The sequence below is a fragment of the Bombina bombina genome, chromosome 3, assembly GCF_027579735.1.
Source record: "Bombina bombina isolate aBomBom1 chromosome 3, aBomBom1.pri, whole genome shotgun sequence".
Classification (NCBI taxonomy): domain Eukaryota; kingdom Metazoa; phylum Chordata; class Amphibia; order Anura; family Bombinatoridae; genus Bombina; species Bombina bombina.
The window spans coordinates 192443091-192456516 of NC_069501.1; the positions used below are offsets into that span (position 1 = coordinate 192443091).

General features: G+C 36.7%; 1 protein-coding gene across 3 annotated transcripts in view; it reads left to right on the plus strand.

Annotated features, from left to right (window-relative positions):
• The window catches only part of NIT2 (nitrilase family member 2), a 183925-nt gene that overhangs the window by 21117 nt on the left and 149382 nt on the right, over nucleotides 1-13426 (plus strand). For 2 of the 3 annotated variants that reach the window (XM_053706061.1, XM_053706060.1), the window contains exon 2: nucleotides 4875-4971. In XM_053706061.1, the coding sequence (XP_053562036.1) occupies nucleotides 4947-4971 (25 nt within the window). In that variant the 5' untranslated portion in view covers nucleotides 4875-4946. Of the gene's footprint in view, nucleotides 1-4874; nucleotides 4972-13426 lie in introns of those variants that run through there. The other variant, XM_053706059.1, reaches the window with a different exon arrangement.

The window sequence follows — 13426 nt, forward strand, 5'->3', positions numbered from 1 at the left end:
TTGACGTTAATGTACGAGTAACCCGTTTTAGTGTGAAATGGAGACTTTTAAAAAAAATCTTTACCCCTTTAAAAATACCATTTATATGTTGGAAGCGAACCTACGGGGTGACTGGAACATCTGGTAGAGTGTCTTGGAACATTGAAAGGAAGTGGGAGATGTGTGAACCACCTATCATAAGTTTAATGATGTCTTTTATCTAATTCACTAATTATCCTTATAGTTGAAAGTGTAACTTACAGCAATATATAGCAAGAGTTGTTTAAAGTTTTTGATTCTTTTCTTATTTTTAAAGCCCCACCCTAGGGCCCACAAGTAGCCATAGGGTGCTTTAGTTTTTAACTGTTTAAAAATTGTTATGTAAATTGAAAAAAATATACAAACTGTTCAATAGGCAATGTGACTTGTGTTTACCCCGAGTGAGGGGTGAAATCTTCCGGACGTTTAACCAACTATTGACTATGATTAGTGTTTTCCTTTGTATTTTAATTACATGACCACGTAAGTGGACTGTCGTGAACTGATATGTTGGTAATTATATTTGTAATTATATTTGTTTGCCTATTGATAATAAAAATATTTTGAAAGAAAAAGAGATAAGGTCCCTTAAGTTCCTGCTTGTATAATAAAGATTAGTTTAGTGTAGATAAGGGCCCACCACAAAGTAATGCAATTAATTTTAGTTAAAGGGACACTGAACCCCAATTTTTTCTTTCATGATTCAGATAGAGCATGCAATTTTTAGCAACTTTCTAATTTACTTCTATTATCAATTTTTCTTCGTTCTCTTGCTCTTTATTTGAAAATGAAGGCATCTAAGCTAAGGAGTCAGCCAATTTTTGGTTCAGCCATAGACAGCACTTTTTATATATGTATATGTCCCATTTTAAATTATATCAATAAACTTTTGAGTTTTAACTGCAGTCTCCCCTGTTAGGAGAATCTTCACAGCCTAAGTATTCAATAATTACTTAATACTACCATCTCCAATTCAAGGCAATTCCAGAGATGTTGAGTGCTTATAGTTACACACTTTTGGTGTGGGGTCACACCTACAATTGATTTAGAATTTCTAGGTGTACAGCACCTGATCCCATCTTGTTCACACGCACAACATTGTAGTGAAACTTATATTGGGACATCTCAATGTAGTGCATTCACCTCTCCATATCTCTTTTCCCGTTCCCTTCCAAGCATGGACAGCACTTGTTTATTGGTGGGTGAATTTATCCACCAATCAGCAATAACAACCCAGGTTGTTCACCAAAAATGGGTCGGCATCTGAACTTACATTCTTGCTTTTCAAATAAAGATACCAAGAGAATGAAGAAAATTCGATAATAGAAGTAAATTAGAAAGTTGCTTAAAATTGCATGCTCTATCTGAATCACGAAAGAAACCATTTGGGTTCAGTGTCCCTTTAAATAATAAACCTTGTATATAAGCAATGCAGCACATCTATTCCACTCCCCAGTGCTTTACAATAGAAAGCAGAAGATACCTGCCTCCACTCAGAGCCTGTCTCAGCTTTACAGGGGTGAGTGAAGGCCGATCATGTCCTATTTTTTTGGATAAAATAATAATAAAGCACTGGGATCCTGGGGAGTGTGGTGGAAAGCTGGTTTTTAATTACAATTAATTCTGTTGCCTTATGGAAGCCTTTTACATACACTAAATTAACCTGTATTAAAGGAACTGGGATTTAGTATAAGACTACAGTTGTGCCTCTAAGTCTGCATATGGCATGCACTTCAGTTTCTCTTTGGGGACTGAAGATAAATACAAAAGTTAAACTACAGGAAGAGTGGACAAAATAAATAACAAGGTAGGAAACTCCTATTTCCTTCTGATTCAGAGACCTGGGATATATGATTTTTGCATTTATTTCCCTGTTTTTAATCACTATACACATTTAGTGGTTAGGAATTTTAATTTGTCGCACAAATCATGACAATTGTAAGAAAATTGATATTTTGAAATATACAATTTTATTACACAACCTGTTTTGGACATGAACATGATATATATATATATATATATATATATATATATATATATACATACATATATATATATATATATATATACATATATATATATATATACAGGGAGTGCAGAATTATTAGGCAAATTAGTATTTTGACCACATCATCCTCTTTATGCATGTTGTCTTACTCCAAGCTGTATAGGCTCGAAAGCCTACTACCAATTAAGCATATTAGGTGATGTGCATCTCTGTAATGAGAAGGGGTGTGGTCTAATGACATCAACACCCTATATCAGGTGTGCATAATTATTAGGCAACTTCCTTTCCTTTGGCAAAATGGGTCAAAAGAAGGACTTGACAGGCTCAGAAAAGTCAAAAATAGTGAGATATCTTGCAGAGGGATGCAGCACTCTTAAAATTGCAAAGCTTCTGAAGCGTGATCATCAAACAATCAAGCATTTCATTCAAAATAGTCAACAGGGTCGCAAGAAGTGTGTGGAAAAACCAAGGCGCAAAATAACTGCCCATGAACTGAGAAAAGTCAAGCGTGCAGCTGCCAAGATGCCACTTGCCACCAGTTTGGCCATATTTCAGAGCTCAACATCACTGGTGTGCCCAAAAGCACAAGGTGTGCAATACTCAGAGACATGGCCAAGGTAAGAAAGGCTGAAAGACGACCACCACTGAACAAGACACACAAGCTGAAACGTCAAGACTGGGCCAAGAAATATCTCAAGACTGATTTTTCTAAGGTTTTATGGACTGATGAAATGAGAGTGAGTCTTGATGGGCCAGATGTATGGGCCCGTGGCTGGATTGGTAAAGGGCAGAGAGCTCGAGTCCGACTCAGACGCCAGCAAGGTGGAGGTGGAGTACTGGTTTGGGCTGGTATCATCAAAGATGATCTTGTGGGGCCTTTTCGGGTCAAGCTCAACTCCCAGTCCTACTGCCAGTTTCTGGAAGACACCTTCTTCAAGCAGTGGTACAGGAAGAAGTCTGCATCCTTCAAGAAAAACATGATTTTCATGCAGGACAATGCTCCATCACACGCATCCAAGTACTCCACAGCGTGGCTGGCAAGAAGGGGTATAAAAGAAGAAAATCTAATGACATGGCCTCCTTGTTCACCTGATCTGAACCCCATTGAGAACCTGTGGTCCATCATCAAATGTGAGATTTACAAGGAGGGAAAACAGTACACCTCTCTAAACAGTGTCTGGGAGGCTGTGGTTGCTGCTGCACGCAATGTTGATGGTGAACAGATCAAAACACTGACAGAATCCATGAATGGCAGGCTTTTGAGTGTCCTTGCAAAGAAAGGTGGCTATATTGGTCACTGATTTGTTTTTGTTTTGTTTTTGAATGTCAGAAATGTATATTTGTGAATGTTGAGATATTATATTGGTTTCACTGGTAAAAATAAATAATTGAAATGGGTATATATTTGTTTTTTGTTAAGTTGCCTAATAATTATGCACAGTAATAGTCACCTGCACACACAGATATCCCCCTAAAATAGCTATAACTAAAAACAAACTAAAAACTACTTCCAAAACTATTCAGCTTTGATATTAATGAGTTTTTTGGGTTCATTGAGAACATAATTGTTGTTCAATAATAAAATTAATCCTCAAAAATACAACTTGCCTAATAATTCTGCACTCCCTGTATATACATATAGAAATGAAGCAAGAAAGGCACTCTCCGTGTTAATCACCAAACTTTACTTTAGGTGAACGTTTTCGGTGTTGCCACCGTCCTCAGACCTCAAGGTCTGAGGACGGTGGCAACACCGAAAACGTTCACCTAAAGTAAAGTTTGGTGATTAACACGGAGAGTGCCTTTCTTGCTTCATTTCTATATTATTTATTTAAAGTGCACCCCGGAGGTTGTGTGGCAATAGTGAGTGTGGGATCCATTTGGAATATTATATATATATATATATATATATATATATATATATATATATATATATATATATAATATTGTATATATATATTAAAGTCAGACTGCTAATTTCTTTATTAATGCAAAACCACAGAATGTGACTTTTGTTTGAATTATCCATTTTGAGTCTGCGTAATCCGCACAGGAGTGAGGCATAAGGGCATGCAACCCTTTAAATTGGTTCTTTGAAGGGACACTGAACCCAATTTTTTCTTCTTATGTGATTCAGATAGAGCATGTAATTTTAAGCAACTTTCTAATTTACTCCTATTATCATTTTTTCTTTGTTCTCTTGCTATCTTTATTTGAAAAAGAAGGCATCTAAGCTTTTTTTTTTTTTTTTTTTTTTTTTTTGGTTCAGTACTCTGGACAGCACTTTTTTATTGGTGGATGAATTTATCCACCAATCAGCAAGGACAATCCAGGTCGTTCACCAAAAACTTACATTCTTGCATTTCAAATAAAGATACCAAGAGAATAAAAACAATTTGATAATAGGAGTAAATTAGAAAGTTGCTTAAAATGTCATGCTCTATCTGAATCACAAAAGAAAAAATTTGGGTTGTGTCCCTTTAAGCTTTTTTTCACCATAATAAATAGGCAGAGCTAAATTATGCTAATTATGTGGGTTTGGAAAAGTGGGCGGAACTTTAGGGCAGGGGGATGTGGTAAAAATTTTCATGCAGGTAATTGATAGCTACAAAGTGTCCCTGGAATTTTTTTTCCAAATGTTGGCAACTATTGTAAACATTATGTGTGAATACAGAGGAAGAGATTTTATTTTCATTTAATAATGTGAGTTTACTAATCTTTAGTGTGATCTAATGAACAAACCTCAAATAGTGTAACTGGACAACTGGGGGGGGGGGGGGGGGAGAAAACAGTATAAATACAGAAATGTATAATGAAAACTACATTTCCCATCATCCCTTGTTGGCAGGGTGGAGCAATTCAAGACTTCCTTCCTGTGTGTAAGTGCAGTGTCTGCCAAGCTTTGCCAAGTAGTTTCAGAATGCAAGGAGCTAGAGCCATGGCAAGTAAGTTACCAGGAATGTCTTGCTATGATAGAGTTTGCTATGCACCTGCACTTACATTTCCTCCCAAATGAATTACTAAAGTAACTGCAGTGTGCATGTTGTGAATATGCAGCATGTTATTATAACTATGTATGGATAACGGAAATAAAAAAGAAACACAGAGAAATACTGTAAATGCAATGCACTGTAACTAGGAATAGGATAGGGAAGTGCTAATTAGCAGAAATCACCTGCAAATGGCAAAGCTATCAGTGATATCACAGTAGCAGCAATAATTGCCTAATGCTTCTGTAAATACAAATTAAGACTTCAGTGGCATAAGGTCTATTGGGTTAAACAAAATACTGTGACATATTTCTGCTGCACCCAGAGCTTTGTCAAGAAGCATTTATAAGTGTTTTTCTCTGCATCAGACATATAAATGTTATCTTTTTTTTAAATGATATAAAGAAGGGCAAATATATTTACAATATTAAATTATATTTAAATTATATTTAAGAATTTTGGATCTTTTCCAGATAAGCCCCGCCAAAAAGTTAAGCCCCGCCGCAACAAATATGAAAAAAAAAAAAAAAGATATTAAACTTGTACATTTATTGTTTATTGAACAGGAACAGTGTGAAATGAAACTTGTACTTGAAACTTGTACTTGTGAAATTAAATTAAACTTGTACTAAACTGTAACTTATATTGTTATTTTGTATTGTAGTTTAATTTTTTTATTGAAGACGCTGCATTGAAACTTTGTACTTTTTTTTTTTATCGGTGCATTGAAACTTTGTACTTTTATTTTGCATTGAAACTTGTTTTTTATTTAAGAGGGTGAAATTGGGACAGGTCTTTATTTTTTATTTAAGAGGGTGAAATTGGAAACAGTGGAAAGTGTCATTTGGTGCCCATTGTTGCATAAACGTTGCTGATGGATCACTCCGTGTGTTTGCAAAAAAAGTATTGCCGTCTCCTTGTCATGAACGACAGTCGAAAGCGTAAGAAAGTTCATAGTTTCACTCATTTTCATAGTTTTTATTGCAAAATGTAATACGTCAGCTGACAAAAGTGGCGGGGCTTAACTTTTGGCGCGTGCACTGTTTGCATTAGTGGCGGGGCTTATCTGGAAAAGATCCAGAATTTTTTATTGTTTGTTACTTTGAGATTTTCTTTGTGGTGTTTTTTTTAAAAGGATGCAAACGCATAAAAGAATACGTGTGTGTGTGTGTGTATATATATATATATATATATATATATATATATATATATATATATATATGATCAAATGGTAGGGGGTGTCTAAACTCACATTTTTTTTTGTCTGAGGAATGGACATATGTCCTGGAATGTTAAAGTTTTTCAATAAATTGCTGTTTCATTTGAAATTCCAGTGAGTGTGTATTCTCTACCATAACACTATATATATATATATATATATATATATATATATATATATATATATATATATATATAATTCCCCCCCCCCATCTTTAACCTTGAGTGCACTACTAACTTTTTGCCTCTGGGCTAGTAGGTTTTAACCCCTGACTAGTAAACTATAGTGATATTTTTATTTTACATATGGATGGTCTTGTCCTGGAAGAATGATACGGTTATCAGTAAGAAAGAGCAGAATAATCCTTTTTAACCTTGGTACCCATTGCTTACCCAAAGTCCTAATCTTAACCTGCCCCCTCCCTCTAACTGAAATGTAAAAAAAAAAGCCCAGTTTTCCATGGCTTACAGGGAAACAAACCTACCATAACTGTATTTTGTAAAAAAAACAATCCTAAATACTAAACTTTTATTTATTAATGGTATCTTTATAACACTGAATACATTTTTTTTTTTTTTTTTTTTTTTTCAGGAAAAAATGTTTTTAAACATGGGCATATTAGAAATATATTGATTCTACGTCCATTTAAGGGTGTCACTATAGTTCCATGTCATGCTATTGTGAAACAGTATTGTGACAGGTTTCCTAATGCTGATAGTACACTATATATATATATATATTGGATCAGGGCCGTCTTTAACACAGGGCAAAAGGGGCAGCAACATTTTTTTTTTTTTTAGTTAATGCCAGAATGCTGATGTCATGTGACATGGGACACACACACAGTCAGTCCTAATATTGTCACAGTCAAAAGTTCTCTGCTTATATTTATTTGTGAGAAACCGTGCCGATGTCATGTGACATTCCAAGCTAGTGCCATGTGCTGTTTTAGATGTGCACTGTGCAGCACTGGATGCTAAGCCCTAACTAGGCATGCAGTCAATCCCACTGAATCAGAAAAGGTCCTGCTGGGGTTACTACTGTTACCAGGTAACTGCTCTGGTGGTGGGGATTGCTTCTGGGTAGGGCTCACTATAGGTGCATGCAGCAGAAAGCTGGAGTGGCAGGCATGTGAGGTTCTGAGCAGCTGCACACACTGCTCTCTTCAGTCTTGAGGCTGTGTGACTCGTCTGTATCCATGCAGCCTTGGGCAGACAGCATCCAGTCTGCTGGTCCCCTTAGCCCTGCTCTTTCTGTTGTGGCTCTAAGATCAACTAACTGAAGTGTGTTAGGAAAACAGTGCTTTGTAGAAAGGTGTCAGTGGGAAGAATAAGTGAGTGTACACATGCCCCTCCCCCATGCAGCATTGTCTAGTGCAGGATGAGAGGGAACTTGTTCCTAGCAAAGTAGTGACATGTGCTGCTGTGGCTGATGTATAGTGTCATGCTGATACTTCACACATTAAGGTAAGGTTTGTTTTTATTTCTCTCTGTTTCAGATTTTACAGCTTCCCATAGTAGTTCTACTGTTCCAGTCAGTAAACTTATATCTGTCTGCACCTCCATGCTTCCGCCTCAGTCTTTACCTTGCTTTGCTCCTGTTGGCTGCCCTAAATCTCTTTAACCAGCTAACCTCACACCAGAATCACATTCAAAAGCATATTTAATTAATCCAGAGTGGAGGAATTTATATATTTATTTACTTATTAGTACTGCTTAGGTCCAGTTTCCCATATTGCAATTTTTTTTTAATGATTAGCCCAGCAGTGGATGATCCACTGCTGGGCTAATAATTAAAAAATAAAAAATAAAATAAATTGATTTAGTTGTTTTTTGGGATGTTGGGGTGGAGAGCAAAATTGCATGGGGGGGGGGGGGGGAAGAAAATGTTTGCCCAGGGTTCAGTCAATATTAAAGACGGCCCTAGAGTGGATATAAAAAGTCTGCAGACCCCTGTTAAAATGTCAGGTTTCTGTGATGTAAAAAAAATGAGACAAAGATAAATCATTTCAGAACTTTTTACACCTTTAATGTGACCTATAAACTGTACAACTTGATTGAAAAACATACTGAAACTTCTAGGTGGTGGGAAGTAAAAATAAAAAAACTAAAATAATATGGTTTCATAAGTGTGCACATCCTCTTATAACTGGGGATGTAGCTGTGTTTAGAATTGAGCAATCACATTCAAAATCATGTTAAATGACCTGCCATCATGTAAAATGCCTCTGATTAACCCCAAATAAAGTTCAGCTGTTCTAGTAGGTCTTTCCTGACATTTTCTTAGATGCAACCTACAGCAAAAGCCATGGTTCGCAGAGAGCTTCCAAAGCATCAGAGGGATCTCATTGTTAAAAGGTATCAGTCAGGAGAATGGTACAAAAGAATTTAAGGCATTAGATATACCATGGAACACAGTGAAGACAGTCATCATCAAGTGGATAAAATATGCCGCCACAGTGACATTACCAAGAACTGGACGTCCCTCCAAAATTGATGAAAAGACCAGAAGAAAACTGGTCTTGGAGGCTGCCAAGAGGCCTACAGCACCATTAAAGGAGCTGCAAGAATATCTGGCAAGTACTGGCTGTGTGGCGCATTTGACAGCAATCGCCCGTATTCTTCATATGTCTGGGATATGGGGTAGAGTGGCAAGACGGAAGCCTTTGCTTACGAAAATAACCAAAACACAATTGAAGTCTCCCAAAAACATGTCGCAAAAGGTGTTCTGGTTTGATGAAACTAAGATTAAACTTTTTTGCCATCATTTTGAAAGATATGTTCAGCGCAAAAACAACACTGCATATAACCAAAAGAACACCATACCCACAGTGAAGCATTTTGGTGGCAGCATCATGCTTTGGGTCTGTTTTTCTTCAGCGGGAACTGCGGTCTTAGTCAAGGTAGAGGGAATTATGAACAGTTCCAAATACCAGAAAATATTGGCACAAAACCTTCAGGCTTCTGCTAGAAAGCTGAACACGAAGAGGAACTTCATCTTTCAGCATGACAACACCCCAAAGCATACATCTAAATCAACAAAGGAATGGCTTCACCAGAAGAAGATTAAAGTTTTGGAATGGCCCAGTCAGAGCCCAGACCTGAATCCAATTGAAAATCTGTGTGTTGATCTTAAGTGGGCTGTGCACAAGAGATGCCCTCACAATCTGACAGATTTGGAATGTTTTTGCAAAGAAGAGTGGGCAAATCTTGCCAAGTCAAGATGTGCCATGCTGAAAAACTCATACCCAAAAAGACTGAGATATACAGGGAGTGCAGAATTATTAGGCAAATGAGTATTTTGACCACATCATCCTCTTTATGCATGTTGTCTTACTCCAAGCTGTATAGGCTCGAAAGCCTACTACCAATTAAGCATATTAGGGGATGTGCATCTCTGTAATGAGAAGGGGTGTGGTCTAATAACATCAACACCCTATATCAGGTGTGCATAATTATTAGGCAACTTCCTTTCCTTTGGCAAAATGGGTCAAAAGAAGGACTTGACAGGCTCAGAAAAGTCAAAAATAGTGAGATATCTTGCAGAGGGATGCAGCACTCTTAAAATTGCAAAGCTTCTGAAGCGTGATCATCGAACAATCAAGCGTTTCATTCAAAATAGTCAACAGGGTCGCAAGAAGCGTGTGGAAAAACCAAGGTGCAAAATAACTGCCCATGAACTGAGAAAAGTCAAGCGTGCAGCTGCCAAGATGCCACTTGCCACCAGTTTGGCCATATTTCAGAGCTGCAACATCACTGGAGTGCCCAAAAGCACAAGGTGTGCAATACTCAGAGACATGGCCAAGGTAAGAAAGGCTGAAAGACGACCACCACTGAACAAGACACACAAGCTGAAACGTCAAGACTAGGCCAAGAAATATCTCAAGACTGATTTTTCTAAGGTTTTATGGACTGATGAAATGAGAGTGAGTCTTGATGGGCCAGATGGATGGGCCCGTGGCTGCATTGGTAAAGGGCAGAGAGCTCCAGTCCGACTCAGATGCCAGCAAGGTGGAGGTGGAGCACTGGTTTGGGCTGGTATCATCAAAGATGAGCTTGTGGGGCCTTTTCGGGTTGAGGATGGAGTCAAGCTCAACTCCCAGTCCTACTGCCAGTTTCTGGAAGACACCTTCTTCAAGCAGTGGTACAGGAAGAAGTCTGCATCCTTCAAGAAAAACATGATTTTCATGCAGGACAATGCTCCATCACACGTGTCCAAGTACTCCACAGCGTGGCTGGCAAGAAAGGGTATAAAAGAAGAAAATCTAATGACATGGTCTCCTTGTTCAACTGATCTGAACCCCATTGAGAACCTGTGGTCCATCATCAAATGTGAGATTTACAAGGAGGGAAAACAGTACACCTCTCTGAAAAGTGTCTGGGAGGCTGTGGTTGCTGCTGCACGCAATGTTGATGGTGAACAGATCAAAACACTGACAGAATCCATGAATGGCAGGCTTTTGAGTGTCCTTGCAAAGAAAGGTGGCTATATTGGTCACTGATTTGTTTTTGTTTTGTTTTTGAATGTCAGAAATGTATATTTGTGAATGTTTAGATGTTATATTGGTTTCACTGGTAAAAATAAATAATTGAAATGGGTATATATTTGTTTTTTGTTAAGTTGCCTAATAATTATGCACAGTAATAGTCACCTGCACACACAGATATCCCCCTAAAATAGCTATAACTAAAAACAAACTAAAAACTACTTCCAAAACTATTCAGCTTTGATATTAATGAGTTTTTAGGCTTCATTGAGAACATGGTTGTTCAATAATAAAATTAATCCTCAAAAATACAACTTGCCTAATAATTCTGCTTTCCCTGTGTGTGTGTATATGTGTATATATATATATATAATGTCCGCCACTAGAAATTTTGTGGCTCCTTATTTAACCAATGATCAGCCCCCCCTTTGATATGTCCAATTTTCGACCAAGTGACTAAAACTTATATGCACTTTATTCTTAAGTGTAGTCAAACTTGGAAATGTTGTAAAGGTAGTAGCACACAAACACAGAACTTGGTAGTAAGGTCAATATGTCCTAAAAAGGAACAGACAATGGACACACACACACACACACACTTGCACATACACCCTCAGAAAACCCACAGACATTCACAGACACCCACAGAAAACACACAAAGACACACACACACACCCTCACCCTCACAGAGACATCCACAGAAAATGCACAAAGACAGACACATAAACCGTCACAGAGAGACCCACAGAAAAGAAATACATACACACTCATAGAGACACCAACAAAGACATAAACACAGACACCCACAGAAGGTAAAATCTCTGCACCTTGCCACCCCCTATCATGTGACATGCATGATTAAAAAAAAATAGATCACTTTTTAAAGAATCATATTTGTAAATGAGCAAACAAACATACTTCTGTGAATTCAGAAAAGTACTTTTCAAAGGTTGACATATGTATGGGGTTTCCCCTCCCCATTTTCGCCAACCAAGAGCACCACTTTAAATCTGTCATCTGTACTTATGGATTTTGAAAATGCTGTAATTTATATGGTCTTGGTGGAACCATACGCTGTGGTACTCAGTCTCATACCATTATATCTGGTTAAATGCAGGATTTAGGCTTGTTTGTATGTATTTAAAAACTAAATCAGCTGCAGTGTAAACTGAACAGTTGTAAGTTAACCTGTCTCATTTCAAACACTGAGCAATCTTAGCCTGAGAGTATAACATTTAATGCAAATGTAAAAATCTTAGATAAAATGCCTCTTGGCATCTGGAAAGTCCTTGCATAAAGGGGCAGTAAACTGGAATGTAATTTAAAATATATTTATAAATTAAAAAAAAATCATATCTGCCAAAAGGGCACCTACCATTTTTGTATCGAGGAGGAAACATTTCTGCATAGTTTTAAATATAGAATTTATACAGCATTATCAAATAATCATAAAATACACTGCTGCATATTGCTAAAAAAAAACTGTTTTTATGGACCCCTGACCCCACCATACAACTACCACACTGAAGTTACAATCCAAAATTGCACAAATAAATATTTACTAAGTGATCTGCCATCTGACTCAGGCACACACTGTACACATAGTGGTTTAGGGCACACTCAGAAATCCTCTCAAATGCTAATTCTTTACTCCTTGTAATGACATTTTCCCATGCTCAATAGCACTCTGCTGCAGCGCCCTCTAGTGGCTGCCAAAATGTAAAAAAAAAAAATATATATTTTTTTTAAATAATAGTTGTGCTTGCCTCATTGGGCCCCCACTGGGCCCCTGACAAGAGTCATTCTATTCACCCCCTGATGGCAGCCCTGTGTGTGTGTGTGTATGTATGTATGTGTGTGTGTATATATATATATATATATATATATATATATATATATATATATATATATATATATATATATATATATATATATATATATATATATATATATATATAATCGTACAATGTTTTTTAAAGGATTAGAAAACAAGGATTTTAAAGGATTAGAAAACAAATTGTTATTTATAATCGGCATGTATTGTCAAATTCCTATATAAATGGATGTAATGAAAGCTTGTGAAATTTTTAACAAAATTAAGTATATTGAATGTTGAATCTGATTTCATGTCGTAAGAACCCCATTTTAATGTTTTAGTCGATAATGATTTATTCCAGGATTAAAAAATAAATACGATTTAGCATTTTTAGAACTGCTGTTTCTGACTGTACATTAGGTAAACATTAACCATTGTTTGCACTTTGTTTTCTGAAATTCTTTAAAGTTTTCACAAAGTTGCTTATTATAGACTGACCAGCAGCAATGTGCAGTTGCTTATTACCTAGTGACGTTTCCTTGCACACTTTACATGGGCTATGCACTTCTGATTTTCTTTTATGTCAAATTGTAATTTAAAGCGCCAGTAAAGTTAAAATATTAACTTTTATGATGCAGAAAGAACATGGAATTTTGAACAATTTCCTGTTTATTCTTATGAAATTGGCTTTATTCACTTTTAAGTTGAAGAGTAAAGCTAGGTAGGCTCATATATATGCACACTCCATAATCTTAACAGAGAATGTTGCCAGCTGACCCAAGTGGCATTATGAAGTAGCCAGGTGGGTGAGGTGTAATACTTTGCAATAATATATAATTTAATAATAAAAACATCCAATAAAAAAAAGAGACCCTTCCCAAACGGGGAA